Raw genomic sequence first — 13951 nt, forward strand, 5'->3', positions numbered from 1 at the left:
CTATTTTCTGGACACAGTGGCCCAAGGAGGACAGGACATAGGCAGGCAGACACAGTGCCCTGTGCCTCAAGACACCTGTTTATTGGGGACACAACTCTGCGACAGGGATGACAGGAATCGTACCAAAAATAGCAACGTCTACAGGGCCCCTGGAGGGGCTAGAAGGGTACAGTGCCCCCACCCCCACCCATTGTACAAAAATAAACTCTCACGCCTATGGACCAGCAAAGACTGGCAAAGCTGCCCCTCACCAGGAACACTCCTCTCTGCCAGCCCTGGGACCCCGTTCTTTGATCCTCACCCCTGCCACTTCTAAGGCACTGTGACTCTCTCTTGGGCTGGGTGGGTATCGCCCACCCACCCTCCTAACGCCCTCTGCCCCCTCCACCTCTGGTCCGCCCGGGGCTGGGATATGGGTCCCACGCTGCCCCCTGCTGGCTGCTCTACCCAACTACCTCTAGCGCGGCCCCGCTCCTGCGGGGTAAACTCACTAAGCTAACAGCCCGTAAGAGGGCTCCCTACCTTTCTTGCCCCCCCAGCCCAGCCTCTCCTGAACGCAACAGCCCGGGGCCCTCCTCCCCTTCCTGCGGAGGACTGGGAGGGGTCTCTCCGGACGGTGCCCGGGCATAGGGCGGGGATGCATCGGCCTGGGGCGGCCTGCGGCCCCGAGCCCTGCGGCTGTGGTGCACTTGCAGGTGCAAGGCCATGAGCTCGGGGGCTCCAGTGGCGAAGGGACAGAAGAGGCATCGGTGGAGGGCACCCCCCGGCCCAGCCTCGCCTCCCGGCCCTGCCCGCAGGGACAGGTCGAGGGGTTCGGCCTCACCGCCTCGCCCGTTGCGCAGGGTCCTCCCGGGGCTGGCGGGCTTCCGACGGGACCCCGACGCGGCGCCGCTCGAGGGAGGCCGAGAGCTCGCTGTGCCCTCCACCCAGGTCGCAGGCTGCGCAGCCGGCTTGGCTCCCGACGACTGGGTTGCACCCCGCTGGGAAGGGGGTGGCGGCTCTGGAGGAGGCCCGGGGCCTGCCCCGCTCTTCTGCTCCCGGTGGTGGCGCTGCAGGTGATACTTGAGCGACCCGGACTGGGTGCCCGCGTAGTCGCAGTGCGGACACTTGTAGGGGCGCTCTCCTGGAGGGAGGGGGGTGCGATAGGGCCCGAGTCACCATCACTGCCAGCCCTAACCCGCAATTCACTCCACGTACAGACCTCCGGGCCAGGAAGAAAACCGCGCCTCTCCCACCCCTCCGATTTAATTAAGAGGCGTTTCCTAACGATCTCATCTGGACAATCCGAAGGCAGCCGAATGTCATCTCCCGGCGTTTCCCATAGAACCTCTCACACCCCTTCCTGCCCTCCAGTCCCCTCCCCACCCCGGAGGCTGCCCCCCTCACCTGTGTGCACTCGCAGGTGCACTTTGAGGTGATGCGCTGAGCGGAAGGATTTTCCACAAAAGGGGCAATCCTTGCCGGTGGCCCCCCGGCCCCCTTCAGGCCGGGTCCCTCCAACTAGGAGCCCATTCTCTTCTGCAATACACACATTAAAAGAAGTCAGAGGGACCCTATGCCCTAACCCTATTAGGGCCGTGTGTCCCCATACCCACCCACAGTATTGCTTCCCCTCCCAGCCCAGAAGGAAACAGCATGTTTGCGGGAACCTGAGGGGTCTGATTTGCTGTGAGTGGAAATGTACCCTCAAAAGGTTGTAAAGCCTCCAGAGGAGGAAAATTGGGAAATAAGAAACAGGTCCTTTTTAAAAAGGAGGGGACAGGAGGGCAGTGGTGGCGTCAGAGTGCGCCCAGGATGCCAAAATCCTCAGAGAAAGGAGACCCTTACGTACCCTGCGTGGCGGTGGACCTCGCCGGGGCCCCCGCAGCAGTCGCAGAGTGCCCTGGGCCCTCGCCTGAGCGCGGGGGCAGTGAAGCCAGAGGGCCCACCGCCCTGCTGCGGGCCCAGGTTTCTTCCTCTGCCTCCACCACCTCCTCTTCCTCGTCTGGCTCCTCCGCGCGGTGCCGGCGAGCCCGGCCTGGGAGAGCAGAGGGCAGTGGGCGGAAGCCTCCAAAGCTGCGGCCAGCCCCAGGCTCAGCGCCCTCACCATTGGGCCGGGCCTCGCCGGCTCGCAGGCTCAGGTATCCCACGAGGCTCGGAGGCTCACGGCGCTCAGCCGGGGTGGGCGCCGGGGCCAAGAGGAGCGCGGGACCCAGAGGCTCATAGGCCAGCAGGCCCAGGTCAGGAGGCTGGGGTGCCCGGGCAGGCCCAGAACCAGGCCCCGGGGCACGCAGCGGGCCCAGCTTGCTGGCGTGCACCTTCATGTGGTTCTTAAGGAACCAGGGCTCCTTGAAGCAGCGGCCACAAACAGGACATGCATGATCGAAGGAGGCCTTGTGCTTGCGCATGTGGCCCTTGAGAAACCAGGACTGCGTAAAGCTCTGGCCACACACTTGACAGCGGAACTCCGGAGGCGCGGGGGTCTCCTCGGGAGCAGCAGGAGCGGAGACGGGGGTTGCCTCACGTTCAGGCTCCGGCTCGGGCTCAGGGACGGATCTGGGTTCAGGCTGGGGTGGAGGCTGAGGCTGGGGTGCAGCCGAGGTGGCCGCCAGGGGGCGCTCAGGAGCTCCGTGGGCCGTCAGGCTGTGCTGCAGCAGCTCCTCCTCCTGGCTGGAGCCGAAACTGCACAGGCCGCACTTCCAGGGCCTGTGCAGAATGTGCAGGTGGCGTTCGCGCTCCGCCGCGGTGCGAAACTTGCCTTTGCAGAAAGGGCAACGGAAGGCGGACGACGAAGGAGCCTGGGACCGCGCCAGGCCCTCAGTGGCAGGGGTGGCCTGCAGGCCCCCTGAGCTTCGGGGTCTCCCCAGCCGCGCTTCCCGCAGTAGCGCGCGCTCCTCCAACTCCAGCAACAGGCGCGCGGCGGGGCTTCGCGGGCGCTCAGGCTGGTGCGTGCGCAGGTGCGAGCGCAGCAGCGCCCGCTGCGCAGCACGGTGGCCGCAGTGCGGGCACTGGAAGGCCTGGGCGCCTGGGTGCGCCCGTAGGTGCAAAGCCAGGATAGAGTTGAAGCGGAAGCGCTTCCCGCATACAGGGCAGGGGAAGCGCCGTTCGCCTGTGCGACTCTCAGACCAGCCCACTGCTCCCATCCCCGGAGACCCGGCGCTTACGCCTGGCCCGTTGGAGTAGCGCTGCAGATCCAGTTCGCCGTCGAAGGCCGGTGGCGACGGCGCTAGGTGGCCGCCCGGGGCGCGGGGACGTGAGCCCTGTGGAGAAAGATGTGAGTAGAGCAAAAAGGTGGAGAAGGGAGAGCTGTGGGGAAAGCAAGGGCATGGAGAGCCAGAGGAACCCGAGGGAGGGTGGGTCAGGGCCTGAACCACTAACACTGGGTGCCCCTCCCACTCACCTTGGGGAGGCTCGGGGATGAATGGGAATTGAGCTGTTAGGGCCACGAAAACAACTTCTGGTAATGGGCGGCCAAACAGAGAAAGAGAGAGAGGTAGGGAGGGGAGGAAGTATAGTTGCAGGTACTCATAGGTTCAGGCCAGAGCTTCACTCACCTCCATGGACCCCCTTCACATTCTTTGGTTCTGAGGAGTGCAGGGAAGAGGAGGAGGAAAAGCTGCTAGTGAAGGCAACAGGTGCTGAAGAGCTAAAGCAAGAGAGACAGATTTGGAGGAAGAGGTGAGCCCTGGTTTTCAGCAGTGGGAAGAGTCACCCCAAACCCCAGACTCTTAGCACCCTGAAACCTATCCCTTCTCCTTCCTTACATCCTGAGACAGGAGGGGGCTGCTGTCTTCAAAACTTGTACTCCTTTATTTGCCCACAAGTCTCCCTGATAACCCAGATTTCTTCCCCCAAATTATTCGTATTAAATGCCTTGTCCAGAACAACCACTACCACCACCAAGCCCCCCCCCGCCCACTTCCTCTCAACCCTCGTGGTGGAGGAGACCATCACAGTATACCCTTCTCTCATTTAGGTTGGGCTGTGCAGCTTGAAGAGCAAATGGGGTGGGCTTGCCATGCTCCCCAGTTATCCAAGTGGGACCAGTTGCTCTCAGACCGCTAACTGACCAGCCAGCCAAACATTCTTCCAGGCTCCATAGTTCTTCCTTCTGCCTTTACCCTGTCTTTCTGTCTTTCCCCCTCTTTCTTCCTCCCTCCGCCTGGATTCCTGATCCATTCATTTCCATTCATTACAGAGACTCATTCATGCATGGGAGAGAAACACCTCCCAGCAGCAGAGAGTCTGGAGACAGACAGAGGGGGAGGGGCATGAAGGGGGAGAGAGCCAGAGGGAGAGGGAATGAAGAGAGAGTTGGGGGAGGAGTGGAAGTTAAGGGGCGCTGCTGGCTTTGGGAAGGGGTTAAAAACTGCAAATACCGGATAGGATTCATCCCCTTGTTTCAAACCTTGGAGCCTGCAGTTTGATGGGGCATCTCAGCCCCTTTGTCCAGGGCTGTTCCAAAGCAGGCTTTCCTCCTCTCTGCAGGGGAGAGGCTCCCTCACACAAGAGGAGGATTACACAGGCTCTGAGCTCAAGAGGCTGGAGTGAGGGACGGGGGGCGGGGCTGGGCCATCTGCACAGATAGGGGCTCAGCACATACTGTGAGCTGGAAAGGGTTAAAGTTCTCCAGGCTAAAATTCTCTGGGCCTGGGATGTGCAGAGCTCCAGTTCTGAGGATGAAGAGCAGTGAGAGGAAGAGGACTTGGTGGCTGGAGAAGGGGGGGTGGGGTCGGGGGTGGAACCTCCTGATTCTAAGCTGCAGAGGAGGTAAGCATTAGGACTTAGAAGCAACCCCAGAATTAAGATTCATGGAGATAGGCCTAGGAGAATGGATCAGAAGTCATCCAGTCTATCTTTCTTACTTACATATAGAATTGTATCTGGTCAAGGCTAGACAAATGTGGGCCTAACCTTTTTTTTTTTTTTTTTTTTGCCTGAGATAGAAAGAATATTTGAGATATAAAGAACTTCCTTACAATAGGCATTGTGAAACTGAAATCGGTTACTGAGAAAGAAAAGGACTCAGCATTACTTTGCTTAAGGATCTTTAATAGAAGAGAACTGAGCCAGGAGTCAGCCCTGCAACGAGAAAAGGCTCTGGAGATCCAAGGCTTCTTTAATTTTTGACATTTAGTAGATAGGATAAGACTCTATGAAGGGGCAGGTACCTGTTACATGTGGAATCTGTGTTATGGGAATTTTATTAAGAGGAGATTAATTAACAAAATGTCTTTGTCCAAGGATCAGTAAACAACCTCCAGCACCACTTTTAATATCTGTATTTCTGTAGCTCCAAATTAAGGCATCCACCCTCATTTTCTGGATCCTCGAAATAAGCCCCTTTCCTGAGACCAAGAGCCTAGCCAAGTTCGCTGAGTAGTATAATGAAAGGTGAATTAGAGTACAACTGAGGGGTGCAAGACTCTTGTGGGCCCAGTCAGACCATTAATAGCCCTGCAATCCTCAGTAAATCACTTAACCTCCTGGTTTACTCATCTGTAAAATAAGAGGCTTGGACTGATTTATACTGATGGTCCCTTCCAGTTCAAAAGTTTTGTGGTTCTGAGTCACAGGACTCTTCTGGACCCCAGAAAGATGCTGAAACAAATGGTCATTCCTTCAGTACCATGGAGAGTGCAGTGGGCTACCAGAGGAGCCACTTTGGCCACCTCCGTACCATAGAGCAATGAAGTACTAGAGGGGCCACATTTGCCATTTTAGAACCACAGATAAGGCACTGAGAAAAGCCAGAGGATTTGTAAAAATTCCTATCTGGAAACCATAGAGGGGGAAAAAAAATAGTGGTACCAGAGGGATTATTTTGGCCTTTTGGATGTCACTGAAAATAGACAGATATAATAGAAAATAGATGTAACTAGAAGAATTTTAATTAGCTATAAGGAGTGTTCTGACAGTTACAGTTTGTACATCCTGGAATGAGTTACTGAGGCATCGTATGTGGGTCCATCACATTCTGTTGCTCTCCTGGGGATTCCCGGAACATCCTGGTGTACAGCCAATCTGGTATATTCAGAGGAAGCAGATGGTGGGGGAGGAGGGGGGAGGCTGGGAATACTGCATGGTCATAGCTGACTAACCTATGGGCACATACTCTGATTCTGAGAAGATTCTAGAGCCCCTAAAACTGCCTATAGGATAGTAAACAAAATACCTCACGGGAGGCTGACCTCATATCCAAGGCAAGTAGAGTAGGAATTGGGCAAAAGCTTCCTCCCCCAAACAAAACAAAAACAAAAAACCTGCTTTGCACATAGCAGTTTCCAGGATGGAAATCCAGTGATATACAAGAAGGCCCAAATTGAAGCTGAATTCCCAAGAAGGGAAAGTTTCCCCAGAGGGTGGCCTCAAATCAACAAAACCACTAAGAGACCCTCCTAGGCCCAGTCAAGATCTCCTGAATCATCTCCTCACCAAATGGGGTCCCAAGAACCTGATCCCATGAGTTTTTCTCAATAGGAAGAAGCACTGACAGAGCCCCAGATTTTATGAACTGACCTGGGACCTAGATCATGCATGTACTGCCTGTGGGCAATAGTCAGAGTTTTCTATAGTCAGGCCCTAAACACCAGCCATGAGACTTAGCCAGACAGTAGCACTGACCTACTTTCCACCCCCACTGGGAATCAAGGGTTACCTTACCCTTATTTGGGTTCTATAGGGATGCGGGGCCAGGGATAGGGACCTAAAATCTTTCCAAAGCAACAGGCCGATTCCTTTTATGTGCTAGGAGAGCTTGTGTGGACCATCATACCTTACTGAGTAGGGAAGGATGGAAGGGTTGGTGAGAAGACTCTTAGAAACAACTGGGACAAGTACATAGAAGCATCTGCTGACTGGAGGACCATGAAGATTGTCCCTCAAGCTTTGTGATTCAAAAGTTTTTAGGGTCAAAGTGTAAGGGGCAAGTGTTCAGGACTTGAAGTATATTTGTGACTAGGTCTCTGCCTCTGGTCATTTCTAATATTGTACTTGATGTTTTTCCCTCTGAAAATCCTTATACCTTCCAAGTCCCCTAACAATTGATTAACGCTGCACTAGATGGAGTTAAAAGGAAAGGGAACTCCTTAGGTGGTCTAGAGTCAAGACCACCTTTATCACACAGACATGTCAGTAGTTCACTTTTATGGTCTCCTCTCCATGGCCCTCTGAACCTCATTGCTCAGGTGGCTCCCCCAAACTGACCCCACAGCATAGCTTGCCCACCTTTTAGATCGAGTTCTTGGGAAAGCCTCCTTCCCTCCATCCTCACTGCCCTGAGTTGGGGTTAGAGACCTCAGTCATGGGTTTCAAATGTACAGCATGAGGTGAGAAGAAGGTACACCTGCTCACCTACTGCCACCCCACCATGGAGAATCTTATCCCAGGGGCATGTCCCAACTTGACCCCTCTTCTGAAAGTTCTGGAACACCTGGATTTGGGGGAGGGGGCATGTAGCCAGCCCTAAGCCCCTTTAGCTGGAGCTGACCCTAGAAAGGTCAGAGTCTTGGCACCCATAGGAACCTCAGTTCTCAGATTAGGGGGTGGGGAGTGGGTAGGAGAGCCTCTGGGAAAATCTCCCTCCCAGAAGTAGATTGGCAAGTAGGGCAAGACCTTTCATCCTGCACAAGAGGTTCTTCCAGCAGCACCCCAGACCCCTCCCGGGGAAGATAAACCAGAAGGATGATGGGGGACAGGGCTGGGAGACTGGGAGGCCAGGGCTCAGCTACCCGGGCCGGGAGAACAAAAGCTGAGTTGCAGCCGCCTCCGCCGCTGCCGCCGGCCGAGCTCTTTGTGACACTTTGTTTGGGACGCAGAGAGGGAAGCACCCCCCATCCTCTCCCCTCCCCCACCCCCCGCTCCCGGAGAGTTTGGGTCCCTTCCCCCTCCTCCATCAGCCCTACCTGGGCCGGGGGGCACTCATCCACTCTGGCTCCCAGCTTTGCCGCCCCGCACCCCAGGCCCCTCGCGCCCTGCATTCGGGCCCCTACAAAGACGCCCGCCCCCCCACCCCCGCTGGCCTTTCCCCTTTGGTGTTCGCTTTCCCGGCTCCCCCACCTGCCCCCCCTCCCTCGAGGCCCCCCTAGCTCTCCAGGCTTCCGTGGCCGCCGCCCCCACCCCGCCCCCCCAGGAGCTCTGGGCGAAGTTTGCTTGGGGCCGAGCCGGCGCCCCTCCCCCGCCCCCGCCCCCTGCACCTGCTCCGAGCCGGGAGCGCGTAACGGCCCCCCGCTCCGGGAGGGGGGGCGGGGGCCGGGGGCGGGGGCCGGGTGGCGGAGGGGGGGCCGGGAGTGGGGGGAGCGGCTACTCACGAGCCCCGGGCGGGCGGCGGCGGAGCGGGCGGCGGCGGCGGCGGCGGCGGCGGCGGCGGCGGGCGGCGGGCCGGCGGCGCGGGCGTCAGCGTTACGTGGGGCCGGGGGAGATGCGCCGGGCCCCGGCCCCCCCGCCCCCGGCCCGGCCCCCGCCCCCTCCCCGGTCCCCCGCCCCCGGCCCTGGCCCGCATTGTGTGCGGCGGGAGGCGGCCCGGCCATTAGCATGCGGGGGGCGGCGCGGCGGGGCTGGGAGCCGCGCGGGAGCGAGAGCGGGAGCGGGGCTCTGGCTCCGGGGACAGGGAGCTGGGGACCCCGGGAGCCGCGAGAGGCGGCCGCCAGGGGCGGGGTGCGGGCCGTTTGGAGACTGGGGGCGCTGTCGGAGGGAAGGAGGGAGGGAGCGGGGGTGGGGCGCACGGATGATTCCAACAGGAGACTGGAAGAGATTTTGAAAGGTCATCTCGTCCTTCCCCCAGCCTCCAAGCGGACTGCCCCTCCCACCCTAAACCCGGACATACCAGGGAAGGAGCTGGCTCTGCCGCTCTTTCTGCCCCAACATGCACAGACTCGGGAAGTTCTTCCTGGGGTTTTATCTCAAAGCCTCTCCCTTACAATTTCTGCCTCTCTTTTGGGGGAGGAGGAGGGGCGATTATAGAGATAGTTAATGTCTGCCGTATAAGAAACATTATTAAAGTTACTCTCCGGTCCTTTCCCTTCTTGATAAACAATTCCTGCTCCTTCCTCTCGAATTCTGTTTTTCCATTCCTTAAGTCACTTTAATGGCTCTTCAACACAACAAATATTTACTGAGTGTTTACTAAGTACCAGGCACCTATGCTCAGCGCCGTGGGGGATGAACACATGAGGGGAATGTAGTACCCTCCCTGGAGGAGATTGTAATCCAGACAGGGACTGCAAATTTGTAAGTAGGATACTTAGATTTAATCAATATTTACCGAATGCCTGTTCACATATTTAATAGTATATAATCCTTCCAATAACACTGTGAAATATAATTGGTCTGCATTTACAGGTAAGGGAAATGAGGCTAAAAGAGTCGCTTTCCACTGGCCTACCAGCTCAGGGATGCTCAGCCCAACATCTCACATTCTATCAGGCCATTGCCACAAAATAAAATTAATGTACATAAGGATCGAGGAGGGGGTAGACACACAACAGTTCTCAGGATCCCTTTAAATGTGATTTCCACTCCCCAGGAAAGAAGAGTGGGCACAGTGTTCCAGTGAGTGTTGGCCCAGCACTGAGCAGGGCAGAAGTGGCTTACAAAGGCCACTTGCCTCCCAGGACCCTGCCTACTGGTACTAACTCCTGGGGGTCTTCTGGCTCAGTCGTCTTCTGTAATCAATAATAATAATAATAGCCACTAACATTTACTGAGCATGTATGTGCCAGGTGCTGGACTGAGTTGGTTCATATGCATTTTCTCTTTTAATACTTAAGGCAATCTCTTGAGATTGGTATTCCCTTTATTGATAAGGAAACAGCGAGATTAAGTACCTTGCCCAAGGTCACCCACGTAGATCTGGGCTTTGAACATAGGTCTGATTGCCCCCAGACCTCAGGCTCTGCACCAAGATGGACTTTTCCTATTTTTGATGTACAGAATATATATTTGGGCCCATGTGATTCTGCTTCTTATTGTATGAATAAATGACCCTAGCTTAGCTTCTGAATAAGCCCTGTAGTATATGAGGTACATCAGTATGACCTCATCAGCACCATTAATGGTTATTATGCACCTACCCTGAGTCAGCAACCCTTCACAGTCATATTATTATCCCCCTTTTAATCACTCAGTTTCAACAAACTGAGGTTCAATTGGTAGAATAATGTATCCAAGGCCACACAGCTCGGAAAGTGGCAGAGTTTGCCCGGCTGCAAGGCAACTTCTGTCCCTCAAAAATATTAATTGTTGCAATAGTGTCCTTCCCGAGACTGACCATTTAAGGACCATCTTCTATACATGTCTAGCTGCAGGTTATCACTGAGTCAAAAGCAATCCCTACTATAAATAGAGCTCTCCATCCACTTAGTCAGTGTCCGATCCAGAGTAAATCCTTCAAGAAAGGAATGAGAGAGGAGAAACTGTCCAGAAAGTGAGAGACAGGAAGCCAGGTCTTGGCTGGTCTTGGGACAAATCTTCAAGCAGTAATGACGGGACTAATTCAGAGAGTAATGTGGGATTTCCCTAGGGAACAGCAAGTAATTTGAGGAGGAAGCCCCCTAAAAAAAGGAGAAAGATTAGATGGAAATGGGGGGAAATTGGGGCCCAGGGTGGTAGTGTCCATGTATAAGGTGAGTGGATAAGGTGAGTGATCAGAAAAGGAACCCAGGATGGGCAGAGGTGGGGTCAGTAGGAAACAGGAACAGAATGAGTTAGGGCTGGGTGTCTTGTGGAGTGAACTGAGGCTGGTGTCTACCCAGCACCACTCCCTGGATCCTGAGGCCCTCATAGGGACCTTTGCCCCACCACACCCCAGCCCTGATAGCCTGTCTCTGCCAGGACAAGTTTGTCTTCTGCTCTGAGCTACCGGGCCCTACCAGGAGCTCCAGGGCCAGCTGGGACCCATCCCTTTGGAGCAGCTGCTTCAGACTAGGTAAGTGTGAGGCCCCGAGCCTCAAGTCCCTGGATATTGGAAGCAGGCAGAGGGGCAGCTGAAAGAGATGTTGCTGCATGTCCTGTCTCCTGATAGGTGCCATAATGAATTTTTCCCAGGCTAGGAAGCACTGAGCTCTAGTGGTCAAGGGAGCCATGGAGGAGAGAGCTGGTCAGCGAGAGCAAGACAGACCCAGCCTTCGTCTGGAAAAGCTACAGCACTGGGCCAGGCACAGGCAGAGTGGGCACCTCTTGGTGCTGGCGGTGAGGCCAGGCTGCCCCACCCCAACTTGTACCCCAATTCAATTCCACCCATGTTTAGTGAGCACCTATCATCTGCCTGAAACTGTGGTAGGCTCTGAGTGGGAGGAGGGTGGAGGAAACATAGAATAAACAATGCAAGACCCTTCATCTCCAAGTAGCTTCCATCATGTGGGGAAAACACATAGTTAAGTAACTGAACTATGACATGAGGCAGAAAAAATTAAATGATATCCCCTTCTTTTATGGCTCTTGGTTGACTACTCTCCACCACTTGGGAGGAAGGAAGGGAATCCCTAACAGTTCTCCTTCAACTACCCTGCATCCGGCCTCCAGGTGAGCCAGCTATGGCTGGCAGTGGCTGTGGTGCCCTTTGCTATCTCAGTTGCCTGCCTGAACTCTGCTTGTCACATGGCCACAGCACTGCCACTTGGGCCTGGCGTACTGGTAAGAACTACCATATGGGAGGGTGGAAGAAAGGTCCTGGGGGCCCCTCCCTAATGGGCCAGAGCTCACCACTTGCCTTTCTCATCATTCAGGGTCTCCTCACTGGGATTGTAACCCTTGAGCTGCGCAGAGCACCCCGTCTCTGGAAGGTGAGAGGGGAAGAGAATGCAGTACTATTTTCCCACCCCCTAAAACACACACACACCTCAGCCCAGGAAGTGGATTTCTAACTGTTGACTAATTGTGTTAGTTATCTGCCCGTGACTGGTCTAAAAGACTGAGGAGGGAAACAAGGAAGTTGGAGGGCTGATGGTCCCGTTTGGAGGTGGAAGAATAGGAGCTGAGTTTTGTTTTCAGCTAGGCTACAGGTGGGGCTTGGGGTTGCAGTGAGTCCCCTAGGCTGGGCAGGGCTGAACTAACTCACTGGCAGGTGCACGCCATGATGCTATTCAACACCTTCAATCTGATCTTGGGCTTCATTGCGTTCGTGGTCGAAGTGGTGAAGACAGCCTTGATGTCTGCCCCAACTGTCCCCTCCCAGGTACAAGTGAATAAAGGAGAATGGGGGAGGATGAGGAGGCAAGAGGAGGGGAAAGGGCAGGGGCAAATAGGTGCAGGGTCCCCTGCAGCACACCCTCAGCCCTATCTACCTACAGCTAGCCGGCTTGCTGGTGCTGGAGCTCAGTGCTGAGGCCTTCACCCTAGGGGGAGTGCTGGTCTCAGCATACTCCCTGTTCCTGCTGAGCCAGAGGAAGCCAGGATGCTGCCAGAGCCAGAGTCTGCACTACCAGGAGCTGCAGGAGGTATTGAGGGCAGGGAGGAAGCAGCTAGCTAGCACTTCATTTTTTCACTGGCTATCCTGGTCGATGGTACTTAAGGGAAAACAATGGGGCAGCAGGGAAAGGAAGGGGTCCTAAACTGAAACTGACTGGTTTTCTGGCTTTGGACATTTCTCCCCTAGTGGTGGGTAAGAGTGAATTGAGTATCTAAATGGGGCTAAAAATGTGGGAGAGCATTAGAAATCTGCGTAAATATTGGAAGGGCTATGGGAACACGAGAAAAAAAATGGGAGAGGAGGAAGCTGCATCTGTCTGGGATTCCTCATTTCTCACCCTTACAGTTTGCTTGCCTCACACCTGTCTGGTTTTCAGGGTCTCTCAGAATTAGAGGAAGTTCCTGATTTGGAGACTGGTCCCACGGTGGCTAGCAGAGCAAACAGAACAAATGAGTGAGCTGGCAAGGGGAAGCAGACAGGTGTTGCTTTCCTACCCGGCGGGAGCGTTCTCCAGACCCTCCTGCACCCCATCCCACCGAACTCAAACTAGATGGAGTCCCCTGAGACCTACTTGAAGTCTGGTGGAGTGCCTTCAATCTTCACGCAGACTAGGCCCCTTTCTTTTTCCTTCCCTGCTGCGGAAAGCAATACCTAGACCGAGTCTTAAACCACCTCACCGCCCTGAAAATCTGCCCGCCTGCAGGATATCCTTAAACCAACTTTCAGCTAGACCCATTTTCTCCCTTCTATCCTCACCCTCCTTCCCCACTGCCTCCCCATCCTGCTTCACATGTGCCTCATCTCACTATTTCCAAGATTTCCACCTTTCACAATCCCATCCACTAAAAACCCGTACACGCCCACTCTCTGAAATCAATTCACAACGGGTGCTTTCGTTCTCTCGCTTCGATCCGGTTCCTTTCTACTCTAGCGGAGACTACAAATCCCAGGATGCCCCGCTACCCTGTGGCCCGCTGGGAAATAAAGAACCTTCCCTCCGCGGTAGGGGCGCTGTGCATCTGCTAAGTGACGCGAAACCCTGGAAGTCGGGGCTTGGCTGAGAGTTTCTTCGGACGCGACCACTGGCCCAGCGTGCAGGGAGGAGCCGGACGGGCTATTCTGCGCGGGGGCGCCACCACCCCAACCTCGGTAACGGAGAGCTGATTGTGGGTCTACATTCCTACATCCGGCAGCTTCGGAGACGGGCAGGGGCTGAGGGCTGGCCGTCGGCAGAGCTAGGGTTTCCCAGATGCTGTCGCCGTGCCCCCTCCCACAGTGCCCAGGTGCAAAGTCCTGAGACTTGGAGCGCGCGCGAGAAAGGGGTTGGAGATGATGAGTCAGAAGGCCAGGGCACTTCTCATCCCCCTCCCCCGGGGCCTACGCGCCTGAGGAGGACGGACTGGCTGGGCAGACGGGTGGACCGGGCAGGAAGAGGGAGGGACACGGCGACCCGACCTAAGGTTTCCCGCCTCTTGCGAGCACGCCAGTGTAAGGAGCCCGCGTTGCCGCCACCCTTTCTCTCCAAGGTGGGAGCGGGACTGCGCAGGCTCAGCCTCTCGGCAGCCC

General features: G+C 55.9%; 2 protein-coding genes across 3 annotated transcripts; one reads left to right on the top strand and one right to left on the bottom strand.

Annotated features, from left to right (window-relative positions):
* Positions 1-57: 57 nt before the first annotated feature.
* On the bottom strand, positions 58-8314 carry ZNF219 (zinc finger protein 219). 2 transcript variants are annotated; one of them, XM_036841820.1, is made up of 6 exons: positions 8289-8314; positions 3534-3625; positions 2087-3239; positions 1832-2017; positions 1387-1518; positions 58-1123 (listed from the first exon to the last, which is right to left on the bottom strand). In XM_036841820.1, the coding sequence occupies exons 2-6, from the start codon at positions 3537-3539 to the stop codon at positions 519-521; spliced, it is 2082 nt and encodes a 693-aa protein (XP_036697715.1). In that variant the 5' UTR covers positions 3540-3625; positions 8289-8314; the 3' UTR covers positions 58-518. The 2 variants fall into 2 exon arrangements, with proteins under 2 accessions (XP_036697715.1, XP_036697714.1); XM_036841819.1 differs by having other exon boundaries at positions 1832-3239; positions 8289-8313.
* Positions 8315-10818: 2504 nt separating this feature from the next.
* Positions 10819-13382, top strand: TMEM253 (transmembrane protein 253). The gene is made up of 6 exons (XM_036841822.1): positions 10819-10903; positions 11023-11166; positions 11500-11610; positions 11703-11759; positions 12267-12413; positions 12762-13382. The coding sequence occupies exons 2-6, from the start codon at positions 11059-11061 to the stop codon at positions 12840-12842; spliced, it is 504 nt and encodes a 167-aa protein (XP_036697717.1). The 5' UTR covers positions 10819-10903; positions 11023-11058; the 3' UTR covers positions 12843-13382.
* The last annotated feature ends 569 nt before the right edge of the window (positions 13383-13951 follow it).

The sequence above is a fragment of the Balaenoptera musculus genome, chromosome 2, assembly GCF_009873245.2.
Source record: "Balaenoptera musculus isolate JJ_BM4_2016_0621 chromosome 2, mBalMus1.pri.v3, whole genome shotgun sequence".
NCBI lineage: Eukaryota > Metazoa > Chordata > Mammalia > Artiodactyla > Balaenopteridae > Balaenoptera > Balaenoptera musculus.